The 27,697-nt window shown below is 46.3% G+C and overlaps 1 protein-coding gene across 1 annotated transcript; it reads right to left on the reverse strand.

The window, feature by feature from the left end:
• Positions 1 to 303: 303 nt before the first annotated feature.
• On the reverse strand, positions 304 to 27,216 carry LOC130035040 (C-C motif chemokine 4 homolog). Its single transcript, XM_056126526.1, has 3 exons — positions 27,138 to 27,216; positions 24,203 to 24,311; positions 304 to 427 (listed from the first exon to the last, which is right to left on the reverse strand). The coding sequence occupies exons 1-3, from the start codon at positions 27,214 to 27,216 to the stop codon at positions 304 to 306; spliced, it is 312 nt and encodes a 103-aa protein (XP_055982501.1).
• Between the last annotated feature and the right edge of the window lie 481 nt (positions 27,217 to 27,697).

The raw sequence follows: 27,697 nt of genomic DNA on the forward strand, positions 1-27,697 counted from the left end.
CATTCTTTGCTGTAGCTGTGAGGACTTGAGGGTGTACAGGGCCCATGTGGAGCTAGGATTTAAGTTGGGGACTTCATTCCTGACACTATACATAGCAGATTGCACCCCCAAAACTACTTAGGGTTCCTTGGGCATAGCCAGGAATGATATCTGAGATAAGGGACTGGAGGAAAAGCCTTGGCACCACTGGGTGAACCTACAAACCCCCAACCACACCAAATCAAACAAAAGCAAGTAGTCTATCCAGAGATAGTCGCAGGAACTGTGGAACACGTAAGAGAGAAGAAAATACAGAGCCCCTTATTAGGCACGAAATGCTTCCAACATCTGTGTCAATTTGTAACTTGGCACTAGGGACTCCATGCAGAACTGGACCTTTTTGTTTCGAGGGTCTGCACAGGTCTTCTTGTTTTCCTTAGTTATGAAGCTAGGAGGGAAGGAGAGGAAGATTGCACACTGGGAAATTCTATGGACTTTGGAGACCTCCCTTTCCTTCCCAGGGCTCCCCACCCAGTCCAGCTTCCTTTCTCTGTTCCTGGAGCCCAGAGCCTCTCTGGCATCTCCTCTCTTGTCCCTTCTTAGGTCAGCTTCACACCTGGGTTCTTCTCTTCCCCAATCTCTCCTCCCTTGGGGCCTCTGGGATCCACCTTAAAGCCTGGAGAGATTCAGGGAATTTCCCTGACACTGTCCATCAGGTCTACTCTCCCAGCCCCCAGAGTTCAAGGCCTGTGATTGAACACCTACACGATGTCCCGGTGGGGGCACTCACTGCTGGTTTTATAATAATCTTTCATTCTCGAGCAGATGAAGTTTCAGTGCTGTCTATAGCAGCAGTCGATGTCTCCGCTGAAGGCTGCAGAAGAGAAAAGGCCATTTCAGAAGAGAATCTGTACATAAAGGGGTCAGGTCCTTCGCCTCATTCCTGCAAAGTTCTGGGGAAAACCAAGACTGAGGGACTCCAAGGAAATGTTTTCTTTATCTTCCTTCACAAATTGTCTGCATCTCCTTTCTCCGCTCAGCTGGGATAGAGGCTAAGTTCTCTCTGTGTGTGTGTGTGTGTGTGTGTCTGTGCACGCGTGCACGCCATCTATGTCTGTGTGCATATTGTGTGTGTGCTGTGTGTTTTCTGTCTCTTTTTCTGTGTGTGCTGTGTGTGTATCTCTCTCTCTTTCTGTGTGTGTGTGTGTGTGTAGACCCACACAGGGCTAAAGCAGTGCTTGGGTCATCTCTCCCAGGAAAGGAAGGATGTAATCGTGATTAGACATCACCCTGTCCATGGGAACTTACCAGGGACGGCCAGGTGTAGAAGGTCATAGATGACGAGGGACCTGGGGCCCAAGAAGATCTTCCTTTGAGATAGTCACCACCCCCAGGATCCTCTCTTGCACCCACATCCCACCGATAAGATGGGCCACAACCATAGGCAGGTGAGTCTCAGGTTGGCCCCCTCTGCTCTAGACCACACCCCCCCCTTTACCATATATCTCAGTTTCAGCTTCAGGCGGAGACATGGTCCTGGGTGTCCCCCTGACTCACTGCCTTATGTCACTTACCCCAGAAACCTCAGTGATGTGGAGCATGTGAGCATTTTTTCCTTTTGACAGCTGAGAAGCAGTTCACTGCGTGTCTACATACCACTTCAATACCAAACACACAATCACTTGTCCAAGACTGCTCTGGCTGCTCTCACCTTTTGACTGATGATTTTAATGCTCTTAGAAACATGGTGTGCCAGTGTCTCCTATCTGCTTCCAGTTCTAGGAGGAATAAGTTGGAATTGGAATTACTGGTTCATAGTGAAGATTCTTTTTAAAATTTGAAGAGTCAATATTCCTGTAATCACTAGTATCAAAATGGTGGATAAGGTATGTAGACCTGCATTGCACTAAGTCAATAACAAAACCTCTTTCTCATTTCCAGTTACCTATGGTATAGGTAGAACTTGTACAATTAAAATTTTAATGGTCTTAAAATCCTGTAACAGCTTCGCAACTTGGTTATGTGCTAATTCTCCCACTAGATAGCTATGTGAGCTCAAAGAAGAAATCAATAAGACTGAAATGTCTGAATTTCATTGTTTGTAAAATGAGAATAATGAGGTGAACAGATGAAACTAGGTTATCTGAGAATAGTCTATCATTCAGGGTTACTAGGATGACCCAATATGTTTATCCAGAGGACTCAAGGAACAGTTTCTGCTTGAAGTAGTAAGTACTAGGTATGTGTTTCTGGATGAGTAGCTATATCAGGTAGGTGAACTTGGAGATGTCACTAGTATGGCTGCTTGTATTTCCTTCACAAAATGATCATTTTTCACTAGATGATGTAATTTCATTCCTATCACTGTGGAGTTCTCTTCTTCTTTGTCAAAAATTTCAAATAACTCTAGTTATTTTCATTTACCCTAATGGTCTTAGGTCAGCTAGGAGCAGCCATCAAATAATTCGGGTGTTGCAAAGGGAGAGATTAACTTCTCTAAGATCAACTAGTCATCTGTGTATATGTTATATTTGGAAAGAGAAAGAGAAAGAGAGAGAGAGAGAGAGAGAGAGAGAGAGAGAGAAGAGGGAGATAGGAAAGAAAGGGAAGGAGGGAGGGAGGATATATTATATATATATAAATATATATATATGGCCCTTCTACTACAGAAATTTTTGTTTATTTATTGTAATTATTTATTTCCCTCTCACCAGGTACCCTAGACAGTGAGGGGCAGGACAGGATTGCAGAACATAAAAGATCAATCACAGGACCTCTGCTTGCACTGAGCACTTCCTATGCCTTTGAGCCATTTTCTGGGCCCCTTTGTTCCTGGGGATACCCAAGACCAGAGCTGTCAAGTTTGCCTCAGTGTGTGCTCAAGAAAGAGAAATCTTTGGACTGATTTGCCAATTGTCTGCTGTAGGATCTTCCTGGTAGTTGTTAGGGGAGACCCTTTCTCAGCACCCATCTTTCCCTCACACTATTTTGACCCCTCACTTTAGCCTTGTACTGCTCTACACATTAAAGTAGCTTTTTCGGGATCTAAGCTTCACCCAAGACCCGAGGAGCCAGGAAACCTAATGATCTATACGAGAAAGAATGCCCAGAACAGAGTTATGGGTGAACTTATGTGAAACTTTTTCTTATCCCCTACCTAAAGAAATCAGAGCCCCTGAAATTATGGAGCATCTAGGAGAAACAGACAATGAATAGTGGCTCAGTTAGCATTACATGAAAGGAAGCAGACTTCTTTACCTATAAAGCCCTAGACAAAAGTCTTCTAAGAGCATTTCACTTGAAATACCCCTTTTGTTCTGAAACTTTCTTCCAATAAACACTTGCTACTTTTTTTTTAAACTTTTTGTGCATCCAGTAGTATTCTTCCAGAACCAGGATAATCTTGGAAGTCCAGAGACCCCACTCTGCTATGTTCCATGTCACCACCAGACTTTGATTTCCCAATGGTGCTCTAGGCAGGTGAGGGCTGGCAACCACTGAGGCATCCCCCTGGGTCCTGCTGCTGCAAATCACATCTACATATTGAGTAGGGGCTATCACGGACCAGACCAGGAGTGACCACAGGCCTGACCATCCATGAGAATGTCACTGGACTCACCTTGGGTGTCTGGGGCCAGGATGCCTAGGGCAGCCACAGCCAGCAGGAGCATGAGAAGGGCAGCTGCAAAGCGTTTCATTATCTGGCTGCTGGGTAGTTCCCAGGCTCAAGCACGCAGTTCGCAGATTCTCTTGGATCCAAGTTCTGCCTTGTTTTTATAAGAAGAGGCGGATCATGGGGAGATTTGGAATGTTGTTCTCTGCCTAGATCATGGACAACACAGTCTTTCAAAAAAGGGTGCAAAAGAGAGAGGGAAAACTCTATGAAGGAAACTTCCTCTAGTAGGTTCATTGAGTTCCCCACATCAGAGCTTTCCCGACTTGATAACCATTGAGTGCATAAATACCATTTGTACAAGGAAGGAAACGATCAGAGCGGGTTCTTGACTTTGAAAATCCAGTCATCTAATTGCTCATGGAAAATGGAGAGGTCCCAATCTTTAGCTTATATCTCCCTTTGCTGAGTAAACACTCTCTGCCATTCATTCAATCTCGTTATGGTAGGGTAATTAATTTTGTGTAGGCATGTTTGATTCCCAAATCCCATAGGCTCACATCATTAACAGCCCACATCACTTACTATAAAAAGAATCCCTTGGCCTGTGAATGTTGTGCAAATATCTTATTGTCTGAAGCCCAAATTCCATAAGACCTGAGAGTATAAGGTTGGCAAAGACACCAGTGATTGGGTGAAATGCCCCTATGTAGTGTTGATACTGTTGAGCTTGAAACTTTCCCATGAAATAGAAGCAGGCAGCCAGTATTAGTCTGTATTTTCTCGTGGAAAGCAGTTGCCTTGTTGAAACTTGGTGTCTACTTTGGTTTGACATCAATGGTGACAATGCTTAACATATCACTTTGACCTTGCCATCGCAACCATTGCTCATTGCCTTAGTCCAAAGGAGACATACTCAGGATAAATCGTTTTCCCCATATGCTCATCAAATGCCTCCTTGCTCTGTTCTCCATTGGTTTCCATGCACACTTTTGTTCAGGGTGCAATTCTTGTCCAACGGTTCTAGAGGGCACAGGCCTGAAGATTGCTCAACGTTTTACATTTTGGATTTTTGGCCTAATCAGATTTGGAAGAACTGAATAATCACTCACAAAACTTTAGAAGTAGAATTGACTCATAATGTTGGACCCAGCTGAGCTCATGCTTTTTCAGACTGGGCCCAGAACCAAGGTCATAGCTCAGTGTTACAGAGTGTCTGTTGGGGGAAGGGACAGCAGGTGAGAGAGTATAGAGCAGCAATTCTTAAGTATATTACTTGCACAGCAGAGCATGATTTCAAGGTCCTCGAGCTCATTCTGTGGTCACAAGATGGGATTATATCAAGGCCATCCAGGGCACATCCAACAGTAGGAGCCTGCTTCTGGAAGCCTTTTATGCTTTCAGCTGCTCTGCTATTCGTGATGGACACGGGGGAACAGATGGCTATTCCCTCAATCCTTGGGTGGGGATGGGGCTAGGGACAGGAGTCTTTATTCCTCTGACGGATCAACAAACATCTCAGCAGCAGAGAATTCCTTATGTGGAAGGAGCCACCAGTGTGAAGGGCCTGTGAGGCACTGCGACTTTGTGTGCCGGATAGTGTAGAATGTACTCTACCACCTCGCAGCTGCACCCACCCTGCCAACCCTCTCTTGACACTGCAGTGGTGGCCAGAGTAAGAAAGAGTGAGGCTGATTTGTGGTTTCTGAAAAGGACTGTATGCAGGTTGGTTCCCAAAAGGAGATGGAAGGAGTTGGTGTTTGCTAAATATTCTGCTACTTCTGTACCCCTGCTTCAGAGTCACCATTCCGAGCAGCTGGTTGCTTCCTTGCTCTGTCACCACTTTCTCTTGCTGTGTTACTGACTATCACAGAGAACCTTCAAGACTCAGATGAGATAGATGAGTAGGATAGATGAGTAGTACTGAGTAGTACTGAGTAGTACTGAGTAGGTCCTTAGCACAGGGCAGGCTGTAATCCTCGATGTGGCTGCTCCAGTGTCAGTTTCCCCCAAACCATCCTGACTGCAGCCAGAACATCCTAAGCACTGACCATGCTGTAGGTAAGGAACTTTGGGGCAGCGTGAACACTGTGTCCCACGTTGAGATGAGGTGCTTCTGCCCTGAGAGGCTTCCTAGAAGGCTTTCCAATCCGGCCTGGGCCCCTCTCATACAGAAACCCCAGCATCCTGCCCTCTGTGCCATGTGACTGCTCTGACCACACTCTATGATACAAGCTGGCACTGTGTGCTTCTCCTGTGCGCGCTGATCTCCCCCACACTACAGGGGTATGGGGGTTAGGATCAGCCCAGGGATGCTCCCATGTTCTCAGTTACTAGAGTCACTCCTGCTTTCTCAGATCTGCTCCTTCTCACTGGATGTTTTCTTCTGGTTCCTGAACTTCCCCTCTTAGGCTTTTCTTTTCCGTCTCTCTCTGTGCCCTGAATTATTGGAAAGTCTGTATCATGCACTGTGCCTGGGGAGGCAGGGGAATCTTTCCTGCAGAGAATGCTGTTCTACTTCACTTGGTGTTTGTTGTTTTATTTTGGCCAACTAGTAAATCTCATATCTCCTTTGTAACAACTAGAGTTTATGACTCCCGTTAAAATGCTCTTCCACCTCTTCTGCCCATGTTGTAAACCAGAGAACACCTTCGTTCAAATACTGTGTGAGGGCCAGAGAGATGCCTCAGTAAGCAGAGCACATGCTTTGCTTAGAGGAGGCAAGTATTCTACCCCCAGCACCAGACGATCTCCCAGGTACAGGGTATTTCCCCAAGCTCAAACCTCAGAGAAGCCGTAAGTGTGACCCACAAATAAACAAACAATAAAATAGAAGCAAAAGAAAACAAAACCAGTGTTGTGACAGTCAAAAGAAAGGACTTCCTGAAATGCTTTCTAACACTCAAGGCGAATCCCAAGTTTTATTTCTCACCTGTGCTGCAAATCAGAGCAGGGCCGGGCCAGGGTTCATGAGGAGAAACCTTCTTTGAAGCCGCAAGTCAGGAGATAGCTGGTCTGTCAGAGGAGCTCAGAGAAGGGCCTGTGGTCAGTTCCTAAAGCCAGGCCAGAGAGGCAGGAGAGAGGGGATTGGGGAAAAACAGGGTCCCCCTCACACAGGAGCCTGTGGCTCCATCAGGAGGTCCCCTGGTGTGTGAGCCCCCTTCCCTCACTGGTATCTGAGTATGGTTCACATCTAAGGACAGTGGCTGAACCATGGGGTGTGGCCTTGCCTCTGCCCTGCTGGTTTTTCTTGGAAACAGGCACCACCCCAACACCCTCCCTCTCGCCCTATCCCAAAGACAAGCTGGGCAGCAACCAGGGCAGGTTGCCTAGGTTGGCCCCCTCAGCTCTTGGCCACATGCCCCCTTTACCGTATATCTTAGCTTTAGGATCAGGCGTAGGAATCTTGGTGGGTTCTATGTGAAAGACAGACAAGTCGGTGAGAGAGATGACAGAGAATACCCAGTGTCTCCCAGCTCACTGACTTATGCATTTACCCCAACAGTCATAGTGCGGTGACATGTGTCTATATGTCACTTTATATAATTTTATTATTATTTTGTTTTATTTTGTTTTGGGACACACCAGGTGGTGCTCAGAGCTTCCTCTGACCTCTGAAGTGTCAGGTGTCACCCCTGGCAGGTTAGGGAACCATATGGGGGTGCTGGGGACTGAACCCTGGTAAGCTGCTTGCTAAGTGAGTGCTCTACCAGCTCTCTACTTCTGGTTCTCTTATCTTTCTGTTCCTTTAACTTAATATTTAAGGTTTTATGGTTTTTGGGTCACATCCTGATATGCTTAGGGTTTCCTCCTGGCACTGCACTCAGGCAATATACCTGGCAGTGTTTTGGACTGTATGTGATGCCAGGCATTAAACCCAAGCTGGCGGTATGTATAAGAGCCCTACCTGCTGTCCTGTCTCTCCAGTCTCCCAGCCCCATTACTTTACTATTTTTTGTTTTTATTTGCTTGTCTTTTTGGGTCACACCTTATGATGCTCAGGGCTTCGTCCTGGCTCTGCACTCAGGAATTACTCCTGGCAGTGCTCATGGGAGCATAGGGGATACCGGGGATCAAACCCGGGTTGGCTGTGTGCAAGACCTTCCTCTGTGGACTATTGCTCTGATCCAACTCCATTACATTTTTTTGGCTTTTGGGGTCACACTTGGCGATGCACAGGGGTTACTCCTGGCTCTGCACTCTGGAAATACTCTTGGTGGTAGCTCAGGGGACCATATGAAATGCTGGGAATCAAATCCGATCAGACACGTGCAAGGCAAACGCTCTACCGGCTGTGGTATCGCTCCATCCCCATCCCCACCCCCAACCCAACTCCACTGCTTTATTTATTTATTTATTTATTTATTGAATCACTTTGGGAAAGGTTACAAATCTTTCAGGTTTAGGTCTCAGTCATGGAAATATCAAACACATTTCCCTTTACCAATACTTATTTTTTACCATGAAGAACCCCAATAAAACCCCACCCCCCACCCCTCCCAGTCCCTGTGAAGCAGATGAATTCTAGTTAACACTCTATCTGCTTTGATTAGATTCATTGTTTCAATAAAATATTCACCACTATTATTTAGAGTTAACCCCCCCCCCCCCCATCAGATATGCTGAAAAAGCATTGTGAAGTGATTTGCTTTCTACAGCTGGGTTCAAGAATTAAATGTTGGTTTTGGATTTCTGCTATTTTACCTACTGACCCTGGAAGTATTTCTACTGAAAGTTAGATAGTTAAGAAATTGGTTTCTGTGTTCTGGAGTCGTGGCCGTGCTGGAGAGCCGCTCGTGGGGGGCAACTGGTGGCCTCGGTAGGGCGTGAAGGGCAGACCGAAACTCCCCCCTTCCCATGAGGTTTTAGTCGCCCCCACACACCCGGCTCATACCTGCTGTCCACAAGGCTCCCATCTGGCTGCCACCTTTCTTTCCAGAGAAGAGAGGGCGAATGGGGCAACACCCTTTCCTCTCCAGCAGACTTGATGGCCTGGATTAACTCATAGTTCATTCACTTTTCTGCTCCAAGCTGCTGGGTTCTGCATTAAGTCCTGGTGCTTCTGGGGCTGTGGCCGTGCTGGAGAGCCGCTCGTGGGGGGCAACTGGTGGCCTCGGTAGGGCGTGAAGGACGGACCAGAACGCCCCCCGCTTCCCATGAGGTTTTAGTCGCTCCCACAGCCCCGGCTCATACCTGCTATCCACAAGGCTCCCATGCGGCCGCCATCCTTCTTTCCAGAGAAGAGAGGGCGAATGGGGCAACACCCTTTCCCCTCCGACAGACTTGATGGCCTGGATTAATGCATAGTCCTTTCACTTTTCTGCTCCAAGCTGCTGGGTTCTGCATTAAGTCCTTGTTCTTCTGGGGCTGTGGCCGTGCTGGAGAGCCGCTCGTGGGGGGCAAATGGTGACCTCGGTAGGGCGTGAAGGACGAACCGGAACGCCCCCCATCCCATGAGGTTTTAGTTGCCCCCACACCCCCGGCTCATACTTGCTGTCCACAAGGCTCCCATGCAGCTGCCATCTTTCTTTCCAGAGAGGAGAGGGCGACCCCATTACTTTAAAAGCAAACATTCATTCATTTGTTCAGAGTCGTTCAGCTCTAGGTCACAAATTTCTCCTATACTTTCATGGGTCGAGCCAAAACCAGATAACTGCCCTTGAGTTCTATGTGGGAGAGAGACAAAGAGGGGAGAGAGATGAGAGAGGCACAGAGTTTCAGGGTGTCCACCCAGCATCCCCCTGGCTCACTGGCTTAGATCACTTACCCCAACAGCCTAAGTGCTGTGATCCGTGTCAGCATTTTTTTTTCCTTTTTAAGACTGAGAAGCTGTGGATCTACATTTTACTTTATTTTATTTATTTATTTATTTGTGGTGTTTGTGTCACACGCAGTGGTGCTCAGTGGTTACTCCTGGCAGGTTTGGGAACCCTATGCCATGCCAGGAACTGAACCCGGGTCAACTGTATGCAACGAACTGAACCTGGGTCAACCGTATGCAACGAACTGAACCTGGGTCAACCGTATGCAAGGGGAGCAACCTACTACTCCAGCCTCATTGCTTTACTTAAAAAAACTTTTTTTCCTTTTATTTTGGCCACACCCAGTGATACTTAGAGGATACTTCTGGCTCTGCACTCAGGAATTACACCTGGTGCTCAGAGGATCATATGTAATCCTGGGGATCCAACTAGGCTCGGGCCGTGTACAAGGCAAGTGCTCTATCTGTTATGCTTTCTGACCGACCCACAGCCCCGTTACTTCGAAAACAAGCATCATGCATTGTTCAGAGATGCTCAGCTCTGGGCCAAACTCCTTCTTTTCCGTATACTATGGGTCCAGCATGAGTCGTAGAGTTCTTCGTGGGTCCTATGGGTCCTATGTAGGTGACAGGTAAGGAGGGGAGAGAGATGACAGAGAGGCACAGTCTCCTTGTGTCCACGCAGCGTCCCCTTGACTCACTGGCTCATGTCACTTAACCAGCAACTTCAATGCTGTCATGTGTCCCAGCAATTTTTCCCTTTCTAAGGCTGATAACTGTGCAACTACATCTTATTTTATTTTATTACTATAGCCTTTGGGGCCAGAGCCTGGGATGTTCAGGGCTTATGCGTAGCTCTGGGCTCAGGGATCACTCCTGGCATGTTGGGGACCTTATGGGGTGCTAGGGATCGAACCCGGGTCAGCCACATGCAAGATGAGTGTTTTACCAAAATTCATTTTGCTCTAGTTTTATTACTTAATTTTTGGGAGCTGAGGTGACACCTGGCATGTTCAGGAGTTATTCCTGATTCTGCATGCAGAACTTATACCTGGTGTTGATTGGGGAACCAGATACGATGCTGGGAATCAAACTGCGTTTTCCATGTGCAAGTCAAGCGCCCTCCCACCTGTTGCACTATGTCTCCAGCCCTTGTCCTGTGACTTTAAACACAAGCGTCCGTTTATTTGTTAAGAGATGCTCCAATCTAGGCGTTGTTCTCCCTTTACCGACTATCAGGTGTTCAACTTCAGATACGGTGATATTTGTGGGTACTATGTGGGCGAGAGAAAGGAGGGGAGAGAGAGAGGGGTACGGAGTCTCAGTATGTCCACCCAGCATCCCCCTGAGTCACTGTGTCACTGTGTCACTTCTCCAACAGCCGCAGTGGTGTGCTGTGTGTTAGCAGTTCCTTCATTTTTAGAAAAAAGCTGGGAAAGTATATGTCCATATCTTCACTTCATGAAATTTACTTAATAATTTATTTTAGTGTTTTGGGCCACAGCCTGTGGCATTCAGGCTTACTCTTGGTCTGAACTTGGAGATCACTTCTGGCATGTTTGGGGGACCATATTGGATGCCAGGGATCGAACCAGAGTCAGTGGTATGCCAGATAATCATCCTCTGCGCTGCACTACTATTGCTCTGTCCCTATTACTTAATATTTTAATTTTAATTTTTTATTTTTTGGGCCACACTCAGTGAGACTCTGGGGTTACTCGTGGCTCTGCACTCAGGAATTACTCCTGGAATGCTTGGAGGATCAAGTGGGATGTTGGGGATTAATCGTGGGTCAGATGTGTGCAAGGCAAATAACCAGTCTGCTGTACTATCTTTCCAGCTCAGGCCCCATTACTTTAAAAACACACATCCTTTTATTAGTTCAAAGGTGGTTAGATCTAGGACACATTCCCCCTTTACCTTTTGTCTCGGGTCTGGCCTCAGTCGTAGTCTTTTCTGTGGGTCCTATTTGGGAGACAAGGAGTGGAGAGAGATGACAGAGAGGAGAAGTCAAGGGGTCTCCACCCAGCTTCCTCCTTACTCATTGATTAATGTCAGTTACCCCAACACCTTCAATGTTGTGGTGTGTCAGAGTTTTCTTCCTTTGTTAAGGATGAAAAACTTGTCTCCATCTCACTTTCTATTCTATTCTATTCTATTCTATTATATTGTATCATATTATTTATTTATTTTTTACACTTCCAGTGGTGTTCAGGGCTTTCTCTTGATCTGGGCGCAGGGATCATTCCTGGCAGATTTAGGGACCATATTGGATACTAGGGGTTCAACCTGGGCCAACCACATGTAAGGTGAGAACCTTACCCGCCCTACTATCATTTTGACCCCATTACTTAATTTTGAAATTTTTATACATTTTTGTGGTTTGGGACCACACCCAGCAAAGCTCAGGGGTTCCTCTTGGCCCTGCACTCAGAAATTACATGTGTCGGTGCTTAGGGGACCATTTGTGATACGGGAAATTGAACCCACATTGTCAGTAGACAAGGCAAGCACCCCACCCATTGTACTATCTCTCCAGCCTCCAGCCCCATTACTTTCGAAACAAGCATCCATTTATTTGTCCAGAAAGATTCAGTTTTACACCACAGTTTCTCCTTTACCATGGGTCAGAGGTTCAATCTGAGGCGCAGTCATGTTTGTGGGTCCTATGGGAGACAGAGAAGGAAGGAAGAGAGATGATCAAGAGGCAAAGCACTGGCTAAGGTCAGTTACGCCACCATCCTGAATGCTATTCTTCCTTTTTAAGACAGAAAAATGATGGGTCTATATCTTTTTTAATTGTATTTAATTTTAAAAAAGATTTTGGAGAGGGGACTTACCTGGTTGGTATTCAGTACTTATTCCTGTCTCTGTACTCAGGGATCAGTCCTGGCAAGTTTGGGGACCACATGGGGTGCTGGGGATTGAATTCAGATCAGCTGTGTCCCATGGTGAGTGCCCTACCTCAGTACTATTGCTCCTACCCCATTCCTTCATTTTTTCCTTTTTTTTTCTTTTGGCTTTGGGGCCACACCCAGTGATGCTCAATGTTTATGCTTGACTGTACTCAGGAATTATACTTGGCGGTGCTTGGGGGACCATATGGGATACTGGGAATTTAACTCAGATTAGCAGGGTGCAAGGCAAGCGCCCTACTCACTGTGCTATCTCTTCAACATCCGGCCCCATTATTTTAAAAACAAGCATCGATTAATTTGTTCATGTCAGTTTCTCCTTTACCATCTGATCGTGGGTCCTAGTTGGGAGACAGACAAGAGGGTGAGAGAGATGACAGAGACACAGAGTCTCAGTGTCTCCACCCAGTGCCCCCTGGCTCACTGGCTTCTGTCAGCAACCCCAATAGCCTCAGTGCTAAGCATTTTTTTCTTTATAAGTCTGAGAAACTGTGTATCTATACCTCCATTTTATTTTACTTTAAATTATTTATTATTATTTTAAACATTTATTTATTTTAAAAATTAAACCAACACGAGGTACAGAGTTCTAAAACTGTTTCTGGTTTGGCTTCAGTCATCCAGTGCTCCAACACCTGTCCCTCCACCAGTGGATATTTCCCACTATCAATGACCCCAGTTTCCTTCCCGTCACCCTCCCTCCAAGCCTATCTCTGTAGCAGACACTTTTCTTCTCTCTCTCTCTCTCTCTCTCTCTCTCTCTCTCTCTCTCTCTCTCTCTCTCTCTCTCCCCCTCTCTCCCTCTCTCCCTCTCTCCTTTTTGGCAATATGGTTTGCAATACATGTACTGAGATATTCTCATGTTTGTTGCTTTATCTATTTTCAGCATGCAGTTCTTATCCAGTGATCATTTCCAACTATCCTTGTCAAGGTGGTCCTTCTCTATCCCAAGTCCCTTAAATATGAAATTTTAAATCTTAAAGCTCTCTTAACCATTTCTTCCCCCCTTTTTTGCGTCCTGTTTTCAATCAGACTGAGTTCCTTCCTGGAACTGCCCTTAGTTCAGATGAAAAGAGGTGAGAGTTGTCTCACCGATATTAAGATCTCCAAAGGGGGTGGGGAACAAAACAATCAAGAAAACATGATCCTTGCTCATTTGAGAGTCCCTCTCAATGAGATCAAGGCAATTTGAATCTTCAAGGCAATCTCAACGGTTCAACTCAAGACAGTCTTCAATATTCATTCAATTTCAATGCTCCAATTTCCAGTGAATACCAGAGAGTGCTCACTTGAAGTACGTGGTAGCCGGGACCGAACCCAGGAACAGCCACTTGCAAGGCAAGCGCCTCCCCGCCATTCTATCACTCCAGCCGGAAACTCCGCTGCTAATTCGGTCTTTTGACCTACATTCTACACCCTGGGCGGAAGACGGAAGTAGGAGGGGGGATTCGTCATAGAAGCCGGTTGGTGATGTGATCCCTGGGAGAACTGACTCAGGGATGATTTTCCTGCCCAGCTGGGCAGCCCGGCATCACCTGGCAGAATCTAGGCATGAATCTTATTTTATTGACTTTAGTTTTTTCAGCCACAGTCTGTGATCTCAGGATTGACTCCTGGCTCTGCTCTCAGGGAGCACTCTCATTCGTGGACAATATAGAATGCTTGGGATCAGTCCACATGGGCTGCTTGCAAGGCAAGCACCCTCCCTAATCTACTATGGCTCTGGCCTCGCTAAGTTAAAGACCAGGGTCTTGGGCTGGAGCCATACATAGCACAGCGGGTAGGGCATTTGCCTTGCACTAGCCTACCCGGATTCAATTCCCAGCAAACTGTATGGTCCCCTGAGCACTACCAGGAGTAATTCCTGAGTGCATGAGCTAGGAGTAACCCCTGTGCATCGCCAGGTGTGACCGAAAAAGCAAAAATAAATAAATAAGTAAATCATTAAAAATTAAAAACCAGCGTCTATTGGTCCCTGCAGAGCTGCTCAGATCCATGTCACAGTTCCTTGTTGACCATAGATCTCGGGTTGAACCTCAGGTTGAGTCATGGTTGTGGGTCTCAGGTGCGACAGAGATAAGGAGGGTAGCGAGATGTCAGAGAGGCAGAGTCCCAGTGTCCCCACCCAGTGTCCCCCTGGCTCACTGGCTTCTGTCAGTCTCCTGTACACCTTCAAAGCTGCAGCGTGTGTCAGCATTTTATTACTCTTAAAGACTGAGAAACAGTCTTCTGTATCTGTCTACACCCATTTGAAAAACAAACATCACTTGTTTTGCTCAGAGCCTCTTCGACTTCTCTCACCTTTTGACTGTGATGACCAATTCTGCAATTACCACGCCTATCAATACCTGTGATCTGCTTTCTGTTCGCTTGGGTAGATATTTGGAAGTGGAATCACTGTGTTCTATAGTATTCTCTTTTTAAAACATGAGAAAATCTGCATTCCAAAATGTATCTGGCACCAAAACCTTGGTTTAGAAATTTAGGACCTGGGTTATATCAATAAAGCAAAAAACTTTCTATTCATTTCTTATGTAGTTTCATGTAGTATGGGTAGAATTTGCAAAATAAAAAGTTTAAGGACATGCCTTTCCATAAGAGCACACTGAAAATTATGGTAGAAAAAGTGAAGCTGGGATGGCTGTGAATAATGCATCCAACAGATTTAGCACAACCCAATGTGTTCATGCACACAGGATGCTTGAAACAGCATCTGCTTGTACCTAAACTCTGCGAGTATATTTTTAAATACATACTTGTTAATATCTATTGAACACACACCTGGAACATGTAGGTGGTTTGGGGAGTCACTTTTCTGGCTTGTCCTATTTCCCCTACGAAATGATCATTTTTCACTAGCTAGCATATGTTCTTTCTAACACTGTAGAATTCTCTGTCCTTCTCCAAAATTTCAATTTACTTTAATAAACAATTAAGTGACGTATCACTTAGTGATACTACATCTGTTAAGAAAAGCTACTAAATAATTTAGGCCATGAAAAGAAGCCAATAGTTTCCCTATGTTGGAGGAGAGAGAGAGAGAGAGAGAGAGAGAGAGAGAGAGAGAGAGAGAGAGAGAGAGAGAGAGAGATAAAGAGAGATACAGATACAGAAACAGGTCTATTCTCTTTTATGGCTATTTTTATTCATTCTTTATATTAATTTGTTATTTGACCTAGGACCCCACATCGGGATGTGTGTTTGTGTGTGTGTGTGTGTGTGTGTGTGTGTGTGTGTGTGTGTAAATCACCAAGTGACATACAGAACATCAGGAACAAACTCAAGACCTCTTGCTTGCCCTGGACATTTTCTAAGTCTCTGCATCATCTCCCCAGCCCCCTTCTTCCTGGGCTCCCGACAGAAGAGCTGTTACGATCACCCAAGTGTGTGCTATTAGGGTTTCAATTCAAACCTTGGCTGGCCAGGAGAGGCCTTGAAGGCACTGAACCACCTCTGGGGCCCTGCTGATGCCCTTAATCAAGTGCCAAATCACATCCACATCTAGAGCAGGGACAGTCGTGGAGGACCAAGGTGTCCCTCTTTGTCTCCTCCCAAGCAGGAGTGACCATAGACATGGCCATCCTTGAGAAGGTCACTGAACTCACCCTGGGTGATTGGGGCCAGGATCCTGAGATCAACCACAGCCAGCAAGAGGACAAGGAAGGCGTCTGTAAAGCACTTCATCTTCCTAGCTCCAGTAGGTCCCAGGCTCCGGCACGCTGTTCTCTGATTCTCTTCGACCCCAACTGTCTTGTTTTTATGAGAAGACGAAGGTCAGAAAGTCACAGGCAGATTTGGAGTGTTATTATCTGCTTAGATCACAGACAACACAGGCTTCCAAAAAAGGTCTCAAAAGATTGGGAAAGGTACAGGAAGTAGAGTTTAAAAATGACTGGAATCTGTCCCAACGGCCCAAAGGATAGTGAAATAAAGGTCAAAATTCTTTGAAGGAACTTTCCTCAAAAGACTCATTGAATTCCTTAAGGCAGAGCTTTCCCCCAGGCGTTGGTGGCTTTCATGTGCACAAAAAACACGTTCTCAAGGTAACCCTTCAAGCAGCTACCTGGCGTGCAAAGTCCCTAACACGTAAAAAGTTGTGTGATTCCTCATGGAATAGGAAGATGTGTCAACCTTGAACTTGTGGTTTCCCCTTTGCTGAATTGTAAAAAACTTGGCCAATTTTCTCAGTCAAGGTGCTTCTGGATAATTTAGTCAATGGTGACATTTCCATCCCTCACCACCTTAGGGGTTAGGGTCAGCACAGGGATGCTCTGATGTTCTCCTCAGTTACTGAAGTCACTCCTGCTTTCTCAGATCTGCTCCTCCTCATTGGATATTTTCTTCTGGTTCTTTTAACATCCCCCTCTTTTTTTTTTTTTTTTAGTTTTTGGGTCACACCCGGCGGTGCACAGGGGTTACTCCGGGCTCTGCACTAGGAGTTACTCCTGGTGGTTCTCAGGGGACCACATGGGATGCTGGGAATCAAACCCAGGTCGACTGCATGCAAGGCAAATGCCCTACCGGCTGTGCTATCACTCCAGCCCCTCAACTTCCCCTCTTAGCCCTTTCCTTTTGCTGTGTCTGTGCCCTGAATTATTAGAAAATCTGTTCCATGCATGGTGCCTATCGGTGAAAAGGGGTCTTTTATTTATTTATTTATTTTTTTTGCAGAGATGGTGATTCTTAAAGATTCCAAGGGAAACCATGGCAGTGCCTCATGGGAGAGATACCTTGGAACAAGAAGGTTCCAGGCCTAGGCTGGTGTTCAAAGAACGGGTACATGTTTCCTCACATCAGTTGCTTCTCCTGCTGGGAAGAGACAGGCTGGTAAATGCTGTTCTTGAACCCCTGGTAGCCCTGACAGCTAAACGTGGATGGGGGCTGACGTGCTTCCTGACTGGAGCTGAGTGCTGGCAGCCAGGCATCCTCAGTGCGTGCTCCTTGTCCAGTCCAGGAGTGTTTAGCACGATTCCCACCATCCTCACTCTTCTGCTTGTTCCTGTAGGAGAACATGGTCCTTTCTGGCAGTGTGAGCAGGAGGGTGCCGAGATCACCTTCTGGGATGAAAGATGGTGGCATTCCAGGATGCAACGCACTGAATGTGGGTTGGTTCAGAGAGGGAGATGATGGCATTGAGCATCTTGCCCTATTGACCCTGACCTTGCTCTGTATTTTCTCTCAGGGAGTAAAGGCTTATTCTATCCAGTGCCTGTGCAGGTTGGACCATTCTCAGCAACCCTGATACCTATAAAACATATATTAGGTTGACATCCTGGGACTGCTGCCTTGCAAAGTAGAGCATGCGCATGCACCTGAATATCCAACTTTCAAAGAACCAGAACAGGAAACACCAGAATACCCCCAGGAGACGCTTTGCTGACCCCATGTCTTGGTAGGACCCTTCATCACAAACAAACAGGTCCTCTCTCTCCTGCATTGTGGTTCATCATTTTGTTAAAAGAGAAACTGGGGGTTAGAAAGATGGTGCAATGGGTAAGGTGCCTGTTTTGCTCATGCCAGACCTGGGGTTGATTGCCGGTACCTCATATGATTTGTTGAGCACTGCTTGTAGTAATTTCTGAGAACAGAGCCAGGAGTAGTCCCTGAGCACTGCCTGGTATGCCCCAAAAATCAATTAAAAAAAGATAAACGGGGTCACTGTACTGATTTTAAGGGTTTATTTGGGTAAACTCTGTACAAGTCAGATAGTACCAACTCTAGCAGAGAGAAAGAAGTCTGGGTTGTATGAAATGAATTTAATAGCCAGAAGGGATATGAGACCAGGCCATGTGTGAAGCAGGAAACAGGTTTGATTATGAGGTTCCTTTCTTTATGGGATGTCTGGAGCTTTGGAAAGATTAGCTTACTCTGCTGATGGGAAGCTCCTGAGGAACTGACTTGAGGTCCATTTCTGCGAAGGCCAATGTGTATGGAAATCAAATTTGGTTTGATGAGCTGGGTCTTGGCATAAGAGACTTCATTTTGTTCTAATTCTTGTTTTATCACTAAATCACATTTGATCACTTGACTTCCCATTACTCATCGATTTGCTCGAGCGGGCGCCAGTAACATCTCCATTTGTCCCTGTCGCGTGCTAGTGTAACCCAATGGTGTCTGTTCGTTCTAGGAACATGACGAGCCTCAAATCGGTTGTTCAGGGTCTTGACGAAAAAGTCTGACCATCTTCTAGGTGGGCGGCCATGTGGCCTTTTGACATCCCATGGAATCCAGTCAGTAATGGCTCTAGTCCAGCGGTCATCTTCAAATCTCATTATGTGTCCAGCCCATCTGATTTTTGACACCTTGGCAAACGAGACAGTGTCCATGATTCTTGACCATCGATGGAGGTCAGAACTCCGGATTCTTTTCTTATTTGAGTGAAGCGTGATACTCCAAGCATAGCTCTGTAGATTCCTCTTTGGGAGACTCAAATAGTATTCTCATACTGTCTCACAGTTGTCTTTGGCCTAAAAACAACAACAAAAATCTTGAAAGAAGGCAGCTTTTCTATTTTCTGCCTTGGGACTTTTGGGACACTAATCATAATTACTTTTAATATTTAAATTAATTCATTTTCAAAGTGGAATTGTCATTAGTTTGCATCATTATAGACTTCCGGGGTCTTAGATGATACCTTTCTAAGGAGCATTCTCCAACCCCATCACAGGTGTTCCAGGGTCCGCGCAGCAATGGGAAGACCCCTCTTCCAGCCTCCCAGGCTCCCTTGTCCCTCTCTAGCCACAATAGTTTTCACCGAATCTGGGACTTGGTTTCCTCCCTCCCTCCCTCCCTCCCTTGCTCCCTCCCTCCCTCCCTCCCTATCTCCCTCCCACTTCTTCACACTGAAGAGCTGAGCCAGTGTATTGATGAGTACTGACGGCAGGTTCTTCAGGTGTTCAGGTCTGACCTTGTCTAGGCCGGGTGCTGTTCGTTTCTTTACTGACGAAATGGCGTGTCGGATTTTGGAAGGGAGAACGTTGGAAGGACATATCCATCCTGTGGAATTTGGTATGTCGGCAAGTGGACATGGCTATCGAAGAGATTTGAGTAGAAGGCATGGATAATCTTCTCCACTGCCGTTCTGGAGGATGTGATGGATCCATCAGGACGTCGGAGGGCAGTCATCTTGGTCTTAGAGTTGGCGAAGGACAGGCGGGCGTTACGAATACTTTTCCCGGCTTCTGCCGCATCTACCAGTACTTCTGCTCTTCTCTCTTTGAGGTCTTCCTTGATCGCATCTCTGCACTGCTTTGCGAGCACGGACGTTAGCTTGCGGTTGCCTGAGGCATGCGCCAAACCACGCTGGCGAATTAGCTCAAGAGTTTTCGAAGATAGGCGACTTTTTGTGGCTATCTCTCTCTTGGCGTTCCTCGCACATTCATGGAGGTGCTGAACCAGTCGATCGTATTCCTCATCAATGTTGTCAACAATGGCATCTTCCCATGTTGCCGCAATAGTACCAAAGAGTTCCCAGTTGTTGGTCATTCTGGGAGTTCTCTTTTTGAACTTTGCAGCCCTTTCTCCCCGCTCTGTGAAGTAGAATTTTGCACGAAGGAGACAGTGGTCCGATCCCGTTCGAAATTTTGGGACAACAGCGACATCAGTCAGGCAAAACCGTCGATTGAATATGATGTGCTCTATTTCGTTGTGGAATCATCCACCGGGAGACTCCCATGTCCATCGTTTAGATTCTGCCTTCTGGAACTGTGAGTTACCATGAATGGTCTTGGTCGACATGATGAACTCAGACAGTCTCTCACCCTGTTCGTTCGATTCTAGGCCATGGGTCCCGATGTGAAGTTCTTCAGCTGATCTTCTCGGTCCTATCTTGGCATTAAAATCACCCACAATGATCTTGTAGAAGGTGTGGTCTTCTTTATAGAACTTCTCTAGCTCCATGTAGAACTTCTCGATTTCTCTTTCATCATAATGAGATGTTGGTGCGTAGACAACGAAGATAGAAACTGCAGGCAGTGAGCCACATCTATTCAAATGTAAACGCCTGATTCGGGTTGTTAGGCATTCGAATGAATCAATGCTCTTGGCCAAGTTTGTGTTGACAAGGACACCGACGCCTCCAGCACCTCTTTTATCGCATGTTCCAAGGAACAATTCTTCTCCAGTGTCGAAAACGGCATGGTGAGATTCGTGCCAGCTCCGGCCGAGACCCACCCACGACTGAAGACCCACAGAACAAGATAAGCGGAACTCTCTGAGACCTTGGACTCCAGGCTCGGCGGACCCAGGGACAGAGCTTCTCTGCTTGCTCCCACCACCACAGGTGACAAAGGGATTCTAATCAGGACCCCCACCCTACCTTGCCCTGTCTGCTTCCATCAACCACCTAGGGATCGAATTGCGCACAGGAGACCCATCCTACCCAGATAAATACCCCACTGGCAGACTTCCACTCTCGACACTACTTCCACTACCCAGCCGTCGCCACACTCCAGGACGCTTTCCGGACACATCATAAGACACTAAATACCCATCTTCCGGAATTGTCGTACCATATTTGATAGGGTTCAAATATGGTAACACCTACAAGGGTGATTAGAGGTCGCCCCAAAAGCCTCCATCCCTCTCGGAAAGACTGGCAAGATACCGAGAGTATTCCGCCTGCACAGAAGAGCCTGGCAAGCTATCCGTTGTGTATTCGATATGCCAAAACCAGTAACTACAGCTGGTCTCATTCACCTGACCCTGAAGGCTTCACCAACATGGCAGCACTGAGAAGGATGAGAAAGGAGAGGCCGACAAAATCTCAAGGCCGACGTAGGCTGTCACAACGAAGGAAGACAAAAATGATCTTCTATACTTTCAATGCACGTACACTAGCATCAGATGCATCCATCGAGGACCTGATGGTACAAGTGCGAATGATCAAGTACGACATCATTGGTCTGACTGAGACAAGAAGGCACGAAGACAATGTTTATGAGAAACTGCCTTATTCCTGATGCCCCATTCGCTCTCAACGGAACGACCATCTCCGAATGCAACAGCTATGTGTACCTAGGTCGAGAAGTCAACATGACAAATGACCTGGCACCCGAGATGGGCAGGAGGAAGAGAGCGGCTTGGAACGCCTTCAAGAACGTTGAAGAAATAGCTAAGAGGACGAAGAAACTCCGGATCCGGCTCCGGGCACATCTCTTTGATTCCACTGTTCTTCCTGCATTAACATATGCCTCAGAGACCTGGGCCCTACGCAAACAGGATGAGAACGCTATTCAGGTCTCCTAAAGAGGAATTGAAAGAGCTATGCTTGGAATATCACGTTTCACTCAAATGAGAGAACGAATCCGGAGTTCCAACATCCGTCGACGATCAAGATTCAGGGATGCTGTCTCATTTGCCAAGGTGTCAAAGATCAGATGGGTGGTCACGTAAGAGATTTAAAGACGACCGCTGGACTAGAGCTGTTACCGACTGGATTCCACGGGATGTCAAAAGACCACCTGGTCGCCCACCTACCAGAGGATCAGACTTCTTCATCAAGATCATGAACGATTGGTTTGAGGCTCTTCGTCTTCCCAGAGGGAACAGATGACATTGGGCTACACTAGAACGCGACAGGGACAAATGGAGACATCAACCGTACCCGCTGGAGCAAATCGACGACTAACTGAGCTACAAGGGACCCAAAGAGCTGTAAAGGGCCTGGACAGGACACAGATCAGCATCCTCTTTCAGTCAGGCCTGTCCTGGGATCAGAGGGATCCACCCCTCTAGGGCAGCTCCCAATTCAAGGAGATGCAGCTGCATATCTGCCCTTCGTCCTCCAGAGTGCACTGCAGGCCCTCTTGGTGTCTTCACAGAAGGCTGAGGTCCTGGATGTCACAGAACTATGGTCATTCTCAGTGGTGTGGCCTCATTGGCAGCAGGAAGCAGTTCTGGCAGGAAGGCAGGACTCCTCCTCTGTCATATCCCTTTGGCTCGAGGGTTCTGCACACTCAGCATCAGAGATGAGGGACCACCCCCACACCTGACTCTTCCCAAAAGTTGAAATCCCTCCTTTCAGCTGACCATGCTCCTGAGATGCCTTGTCCTCCTCTGGGACCCAGATGCATGTTCTGGATGTCGTCTCCTTCACGGGACTCATCCCTGGTTTCCCTGCATGGCTGTTGGTGTGCTGTGTGGAGAGGGTGGCGTCTACGGGGTTCCGTGGTATTTAGGGCAGAGCTCCTTCAGTCAGAAGGGAGGAAGGGCAGCTAGAGGAAACTGTGACATCCAGAACCCAACTGAGCAGGACAAACGTATAGTTCCTGGGTTTATTATGAAAAAAAAACACATAAATCTGTCATTTTAAAAAAATTTATTAGTGAAACACCATGAGGTACAGTTGTAGACTTACAAATTTTTGTGCTTGGGTTTCTGTTATACAATGATTGAGTACCCATCTCTCCACCAGTGCCCACTCTCCACCACCAATGATCCCAGCATCCCTCCTACCCCCCATCTCACCCTGCCTTTGTGGCAGGGCATTCCCTTTTGTTCTCCCTCTCTCCCTTTAGGTGCTGTAGTTTACAATGAGTGGCAATCATGTTCGGTCTATAGTTCACTTTCAGAATGCATCGCCCATCCTGTGAGGATCCTCCCAACACCCTTTATTTGGCGCTTCCTTCTCTATCTGAGCTTCTTTTTCCCTTCATATGTGCGGCTGGCCTCCAAGCCATGGAGTAAACCTCCTGGTATATGTCTCGGCTATTCTTGGGTGTTAGTCTCATTTTTTGTTACTTTATATTCCCCGGATGAATGCAGTCTTTCAATGTCTGTCCCTCTCTTTCTGACTAATTTCACTTAGCATGATACTTTCCCTGTAGTACCACTTGTATGTAAATTTCATGACTTCATCTTCTCTAACAGCTACATAGTACTTCAATGTGTTGATGTACCAAAGTTTCTTTAGCCAGTCATCTTTTCTCGGGGACTCAGGTTTTTTTCCAGATGCTGACTATTGTAAACAGTGCTGCAATGAACAAACAAGTGCAGATGTCATTTTGACTATACTTTTTTTGCCTCTCTGTGATATGTTCCCAGAAGTGACAACAGAGAAATATGAAGTGATATACACAATTTTCTTTGATGGTGATGGTAGAGTATATTCTTGAAGAAATGGTGATACTCCCCATTTATTTAGTATTTCTGTCGATGTTGCGATTAGTTAGAGCACACACCAGACATCTAACATTCTTTGCTATAGCTGTGAGGACTTGAGGGTGTGAAGGGCCCATATGGAGCTAGGATTTAAGTTGGGGACTTCATTCCTGACACTAAACATAGCAGATTGTACCCCCACAACTACATAGGGTTCCTTGGGCGTAGCCAGGAATGATTTCTGAGATAACGGCCTGGAGGAAAACCCTTGGCACCCCTGTGTGAACCCACAAACCCCCAACTACACCAAATCAAACAAAAGCAAGTAGTGTATCCAGAGATAGTTGCAGGAACCGTGGAGCAGGTAAGAGAGAAGAAAATACAGAGCCCCTTATTAGGCACGAAATGCTTCCAGCATCTGCGTTAACTTGTAATTTGGCACTAGGGACTCCATGCAGAACTGAACCTTTTTGTTCGGAGGGTCTGCACAGGTCTTCTTGACTTCCTTAGTTATGAAGTTAGGAGGGAAGGAGAGGAAGATCACACACTGGGAAATTCTATGGACTTGGGAGACCCCCCTTCCTGCCCAGGGCTCCCCACCCAGTCAAGCTTTCATTCTCTCTTCCTGGAGCTCAGAGACTCTCTGGCATCTCCTCTCCTGTCCCTTCTGAGGTCAGCTTATCTCCTGGGCTCTTCTCTTCCCCAGTCTCTCCTCCCTTGGGGCCTCTGGGATCCACCTTAGAGCCTGGAGAGATTCAGGGAATTTCCCTGACACCGTCCATTAGATCTCCTCTCCCAGCCCCCAGAGCACAAGGCCTGTGATTGAACACCTACATGATGCCCCGGTGGGGATACTCACTGCTGGTTTTATAATAATCTTTCATTCTCGAACAGTTGAAGTTCTGGTACTTGCTATAGCTGCAGTCGATGTCTCCGCTGAAGGCTGCAGAAGAGAAAAGGCCATTTTAGAAGAGAATATGTACATAAAGGGGTCAGGTCCTTCCCCTCATAGCTGCAAAATTCTGGAGAGAACCAAGACTGAGTGACTCCAAGGACATGTTTTTTTTTTCTCTTCCTTCACAAACTGCCTGCATCTCCTTTCTCCGCCCGGTGCGGCTGGAGGCTAAGTTCTGTGTGTCTGTGTGTGTGTGTGTGTGTGTGTGTCTGTGTGCATATTGTGTGTGTGCTGTCTGTGTGTGTGCTGTCTCTCTCTCTTTTTCTGTGTGTGTTGTGTGTGTATCTCTCTCTCTTTCTCTCTGTGTGTGTATGTTTGTGTGAGTGTGTGTGTGTGTGTGTGTGTGTGTGTGTAGTGACCCGCACAGGTCTAAAGCAGTGCCAGGATCATCTCTCCCAGGAAAGGAAGGATGTACTCGTGATCAGACATCACCCTGTCCATGGGAACTCACCAGGGACGGACAGGTGGTAGAAGGTCATAGATGACGAGGGACCTGGGGCCCGAGTAGATCTTCATTAGAGATAGTCACCACCCCCAGGACCCTCCCTTGCACCCACATCCCACCCATAAGATGGGCCGCAACCATAGGCAGGTGAGTCTCAGGTTGGCCCCCTCTGCTCTCGACCACACCCCACCTTTACCATATATCTCAGGTTCAGCTTCAGGCGGAGACATGGTCCTGGGCCCTCTGTGGGAGACAGACATGGGGGTGAGAGAGAGGACAGAGAGGACAGAGAGGCAGGAGTCTCATTGTGTCCACCTGGTGTCCCCCTGACTCACTGCCTTTTGTCACTTATCCCAGCAGCCTCAGTGATGTAGAGTATGTGATCATTTTCTTCCTTTTTACAGCTGAGAAGCAGTTCACTGCGTGTCTACATACCACTTTAATACCAAAAACACAATCATTTGTCCAAGATTGCTCTGACTGCTCTCACCTTTTGACTGATGATTCTAATGCTCTCAGAACCATGGTGTGCCTGTGTCTTCTATCTGCTTCCAGTTCTTTGAGGAATAAGTTGGAATTGGAATTACTGGTTCATAGTGAAGATTTTTTCTAAAATTTGAAGAGTCAATATTCCTGTAATCACTAGTATCAAAATGGTGGATAAGCTTTGTAGACCTGAATTGCACTAAGTGAAGAACAAAACCTCTTTTTCATTTCCAGTTACCAATTGTCTAGGTAGAATTTGTACAATTCAAATTTTAATGGTCTTATAGTCCTGTAACAGCTTCCCAACTTGGTTATGTGCTAATTCTCCCACTAAATACCTATGTGAGCTCACAGAAGAAATCAATAAGACTGAAATGTCTGAATTTCATTGTTTGTAAAATGAGAATAATGAGGTGAACAGATGAAACTAGGTTATCTGAGAATAGTCTATCATTCAGGGTTACTAGGATGATCCAATATGTTTACCCGGAGGATGCAAAGAACAGATTCTGCTTGAAGTGGTAAGTACTAGGTATGTGTTTTTGGATGAGTAGCTATATCAGGTAGGTGAACTTGGGGAAGTCACTTGCATGGATGCTTGTATTTCCTTGACAAAATGATCATTTTTCACTAGATGATGTAACTTCATCACTAATACTGTAGAATTCTCTGTTTCTTTCTCCAAATTTTCAAATAACTCTTGTTCCTTTCATTTACCCTAATGGTCTTAGGTCAGCTAGGAGCAGCTATCAAATAATTCGCGTCATGCAAAGGGAGAGATTAACTTCTCTAAGATCAGCTATTCATCTGAGTATAGGTTATCTTTGGAGAGAGAGAGAGAGACAGAGAGAGAGAGGATAAGAAGATAGGAAGAGAAAGGAAAGGAGGGAGGGAGGATATATTATATATATATCTCCTCCATACTACTACAGAAATTTTTGTTTATTTATTGTAATTATTTATTTCCCTCTCACCAGGTACCCCAGACAGTGAGGAGCAGTACTGGATTGCAGAACATCAAAGATCAATCTCAGGACCCCGGCTTGCACTGAACATTTCCTAAGCCTTTGAGCCATTATCTGGGCCCCTTTGTTCCTGGGGATCCCCAAGACCAGAGCTGTCAATCTTGCCTCAGTGTGTGCTAAAGAAAGAGAAATCTTTGGGCTGATTTGCCAATTGTCTGCTGTAGGATCTTTCTAGTAGTTTTTAGGGGAGACCCTTTCTCAGCACCCATCTTTCCCTCACGCTATTTTGACCCCTCACTTTAGCCTTGCACTGCTCTACACATTAAAGTAGTTTTTTCAGGATCTAAGCTTCACCCAAGACCTGAGGAGCCAGGAAACCTAACAATCTATAAGACAAAGAATGCCCAGAACAGAGCTATGGGCTAACTTATGTGAAACTTTTTCTTATCCCCTAGCTAAAGAAATCAGAGCACCCGAACTTATGGAGCATCTAGGAAAAATAGACAACGCAGAGTGGTCCAGTTAGTATTACATGAAAGGAAGCAGACTTCTTTACCTATAAAGCCCTAGAGAAAAGGGTTCTAACAGCATTTCACTTGAAATACCCCTTTTGTTCTGAAACTTTCTTACAATAAACACTTGCTACTTCTTTTTTAAATCTTTGTGTGCATCCAGTCGTATTCGTCCAGAACCAGGACAATCTGGGAAGACCAGAGATCCCACTATGCTATGTTCCCATTTCACCCCCAGACTTTGATTTCCCAATGGTGCTCTAGCCAGGTGAGGGCTGGCAAGACTGAGGCAGCCCGCTGGGTCCTGCTGCTGCAAATCACATTTAAATATTGAGTAGGGGCTATCACGGACCAGAACAGGGGTGACCACAGACCTGACCATCCATGAGAAGGTCACTGGACTCACCTTGGGTGACTGGGGCCGGGATGCCAAGGGCAGCCACAGCCAGCAGGAGCATGAGAAGGGCAGCTGCAAAGCGTTTCATTATCTGGCTGCTGGGTAGTTCCCAGGCTCAAGCATGCAGTTCGCAGATTCTCTTGGATCCAAGCTCTGCCTTGTTTTTATAAGAAGAGGAGTATCATGGGCAGATTGGGAATGTTGTTCTCTGCCTAGATCATGGACAACACAGTCTTTCAAAAAAGGGTGCAAGGATTGGGAAAGCCACAGGAAACAGAAAATAAAAATCACTGGATTCTGTGCCAACTGCCACATGGATAGTGAAAAGAGACAGGGAATTGTCTCTGAAGGAAACTTCCTCTAGTAGATTCATTGAGTTCCCCACATCAGAGCTTTCCCGACTTGATAAACATTGAGTGCATAAATAGCATTTGTACAAGGAAGGAAACTATCAGAGTGGGTTCTTGACTTTGAAATTCCAGTCATCTAATTCCTCATGGAAAATGGAGAGGTCCCAATCTTTAGCTTATATCTCCCTTTGCTGAGTAAACAGTCTCTGCCATTCACTA

The sequence above is a fragment of the Sorex fumeus genome, unplaced genomic scaffold (genome assembly GCF_029834395.1).
Source record: "Sorex fumeus unplaced genomic scaffold, SorFum_2.1 ptg000063l, whole genome shotgun sequence".
NCBI classification, from domain to species: Eukaryota; Metazoa; Chordata; class Mammalia; order Eulipotyphla; family Soricidae; genus Sorex; species Sorex fumeus.

Coding starts and splice junctions, on each gene's coding strand:
- LOC130035040 (XM_056126526.1), bottom strand. CDS start 27,216: ATGAAACGCTTTGCAGCTGCCCTTCTCATGCTCCTGCTGGCTGTGGCT. Junction 24,312..27,137: donor CCCGGCCCCAGTCACCCAAG/GTGAGTCCAGTG, acceptor TCTCTTCTGCAG/CCTTCAGCGGAGACATCGAC. Junction 428..24,202: donor TATCCCCACCGGGGCATCAT/GTAGGTGTTCAA, acceptor CTTCCCTCCTAG/CTTCATAACTAAGGAAAACA.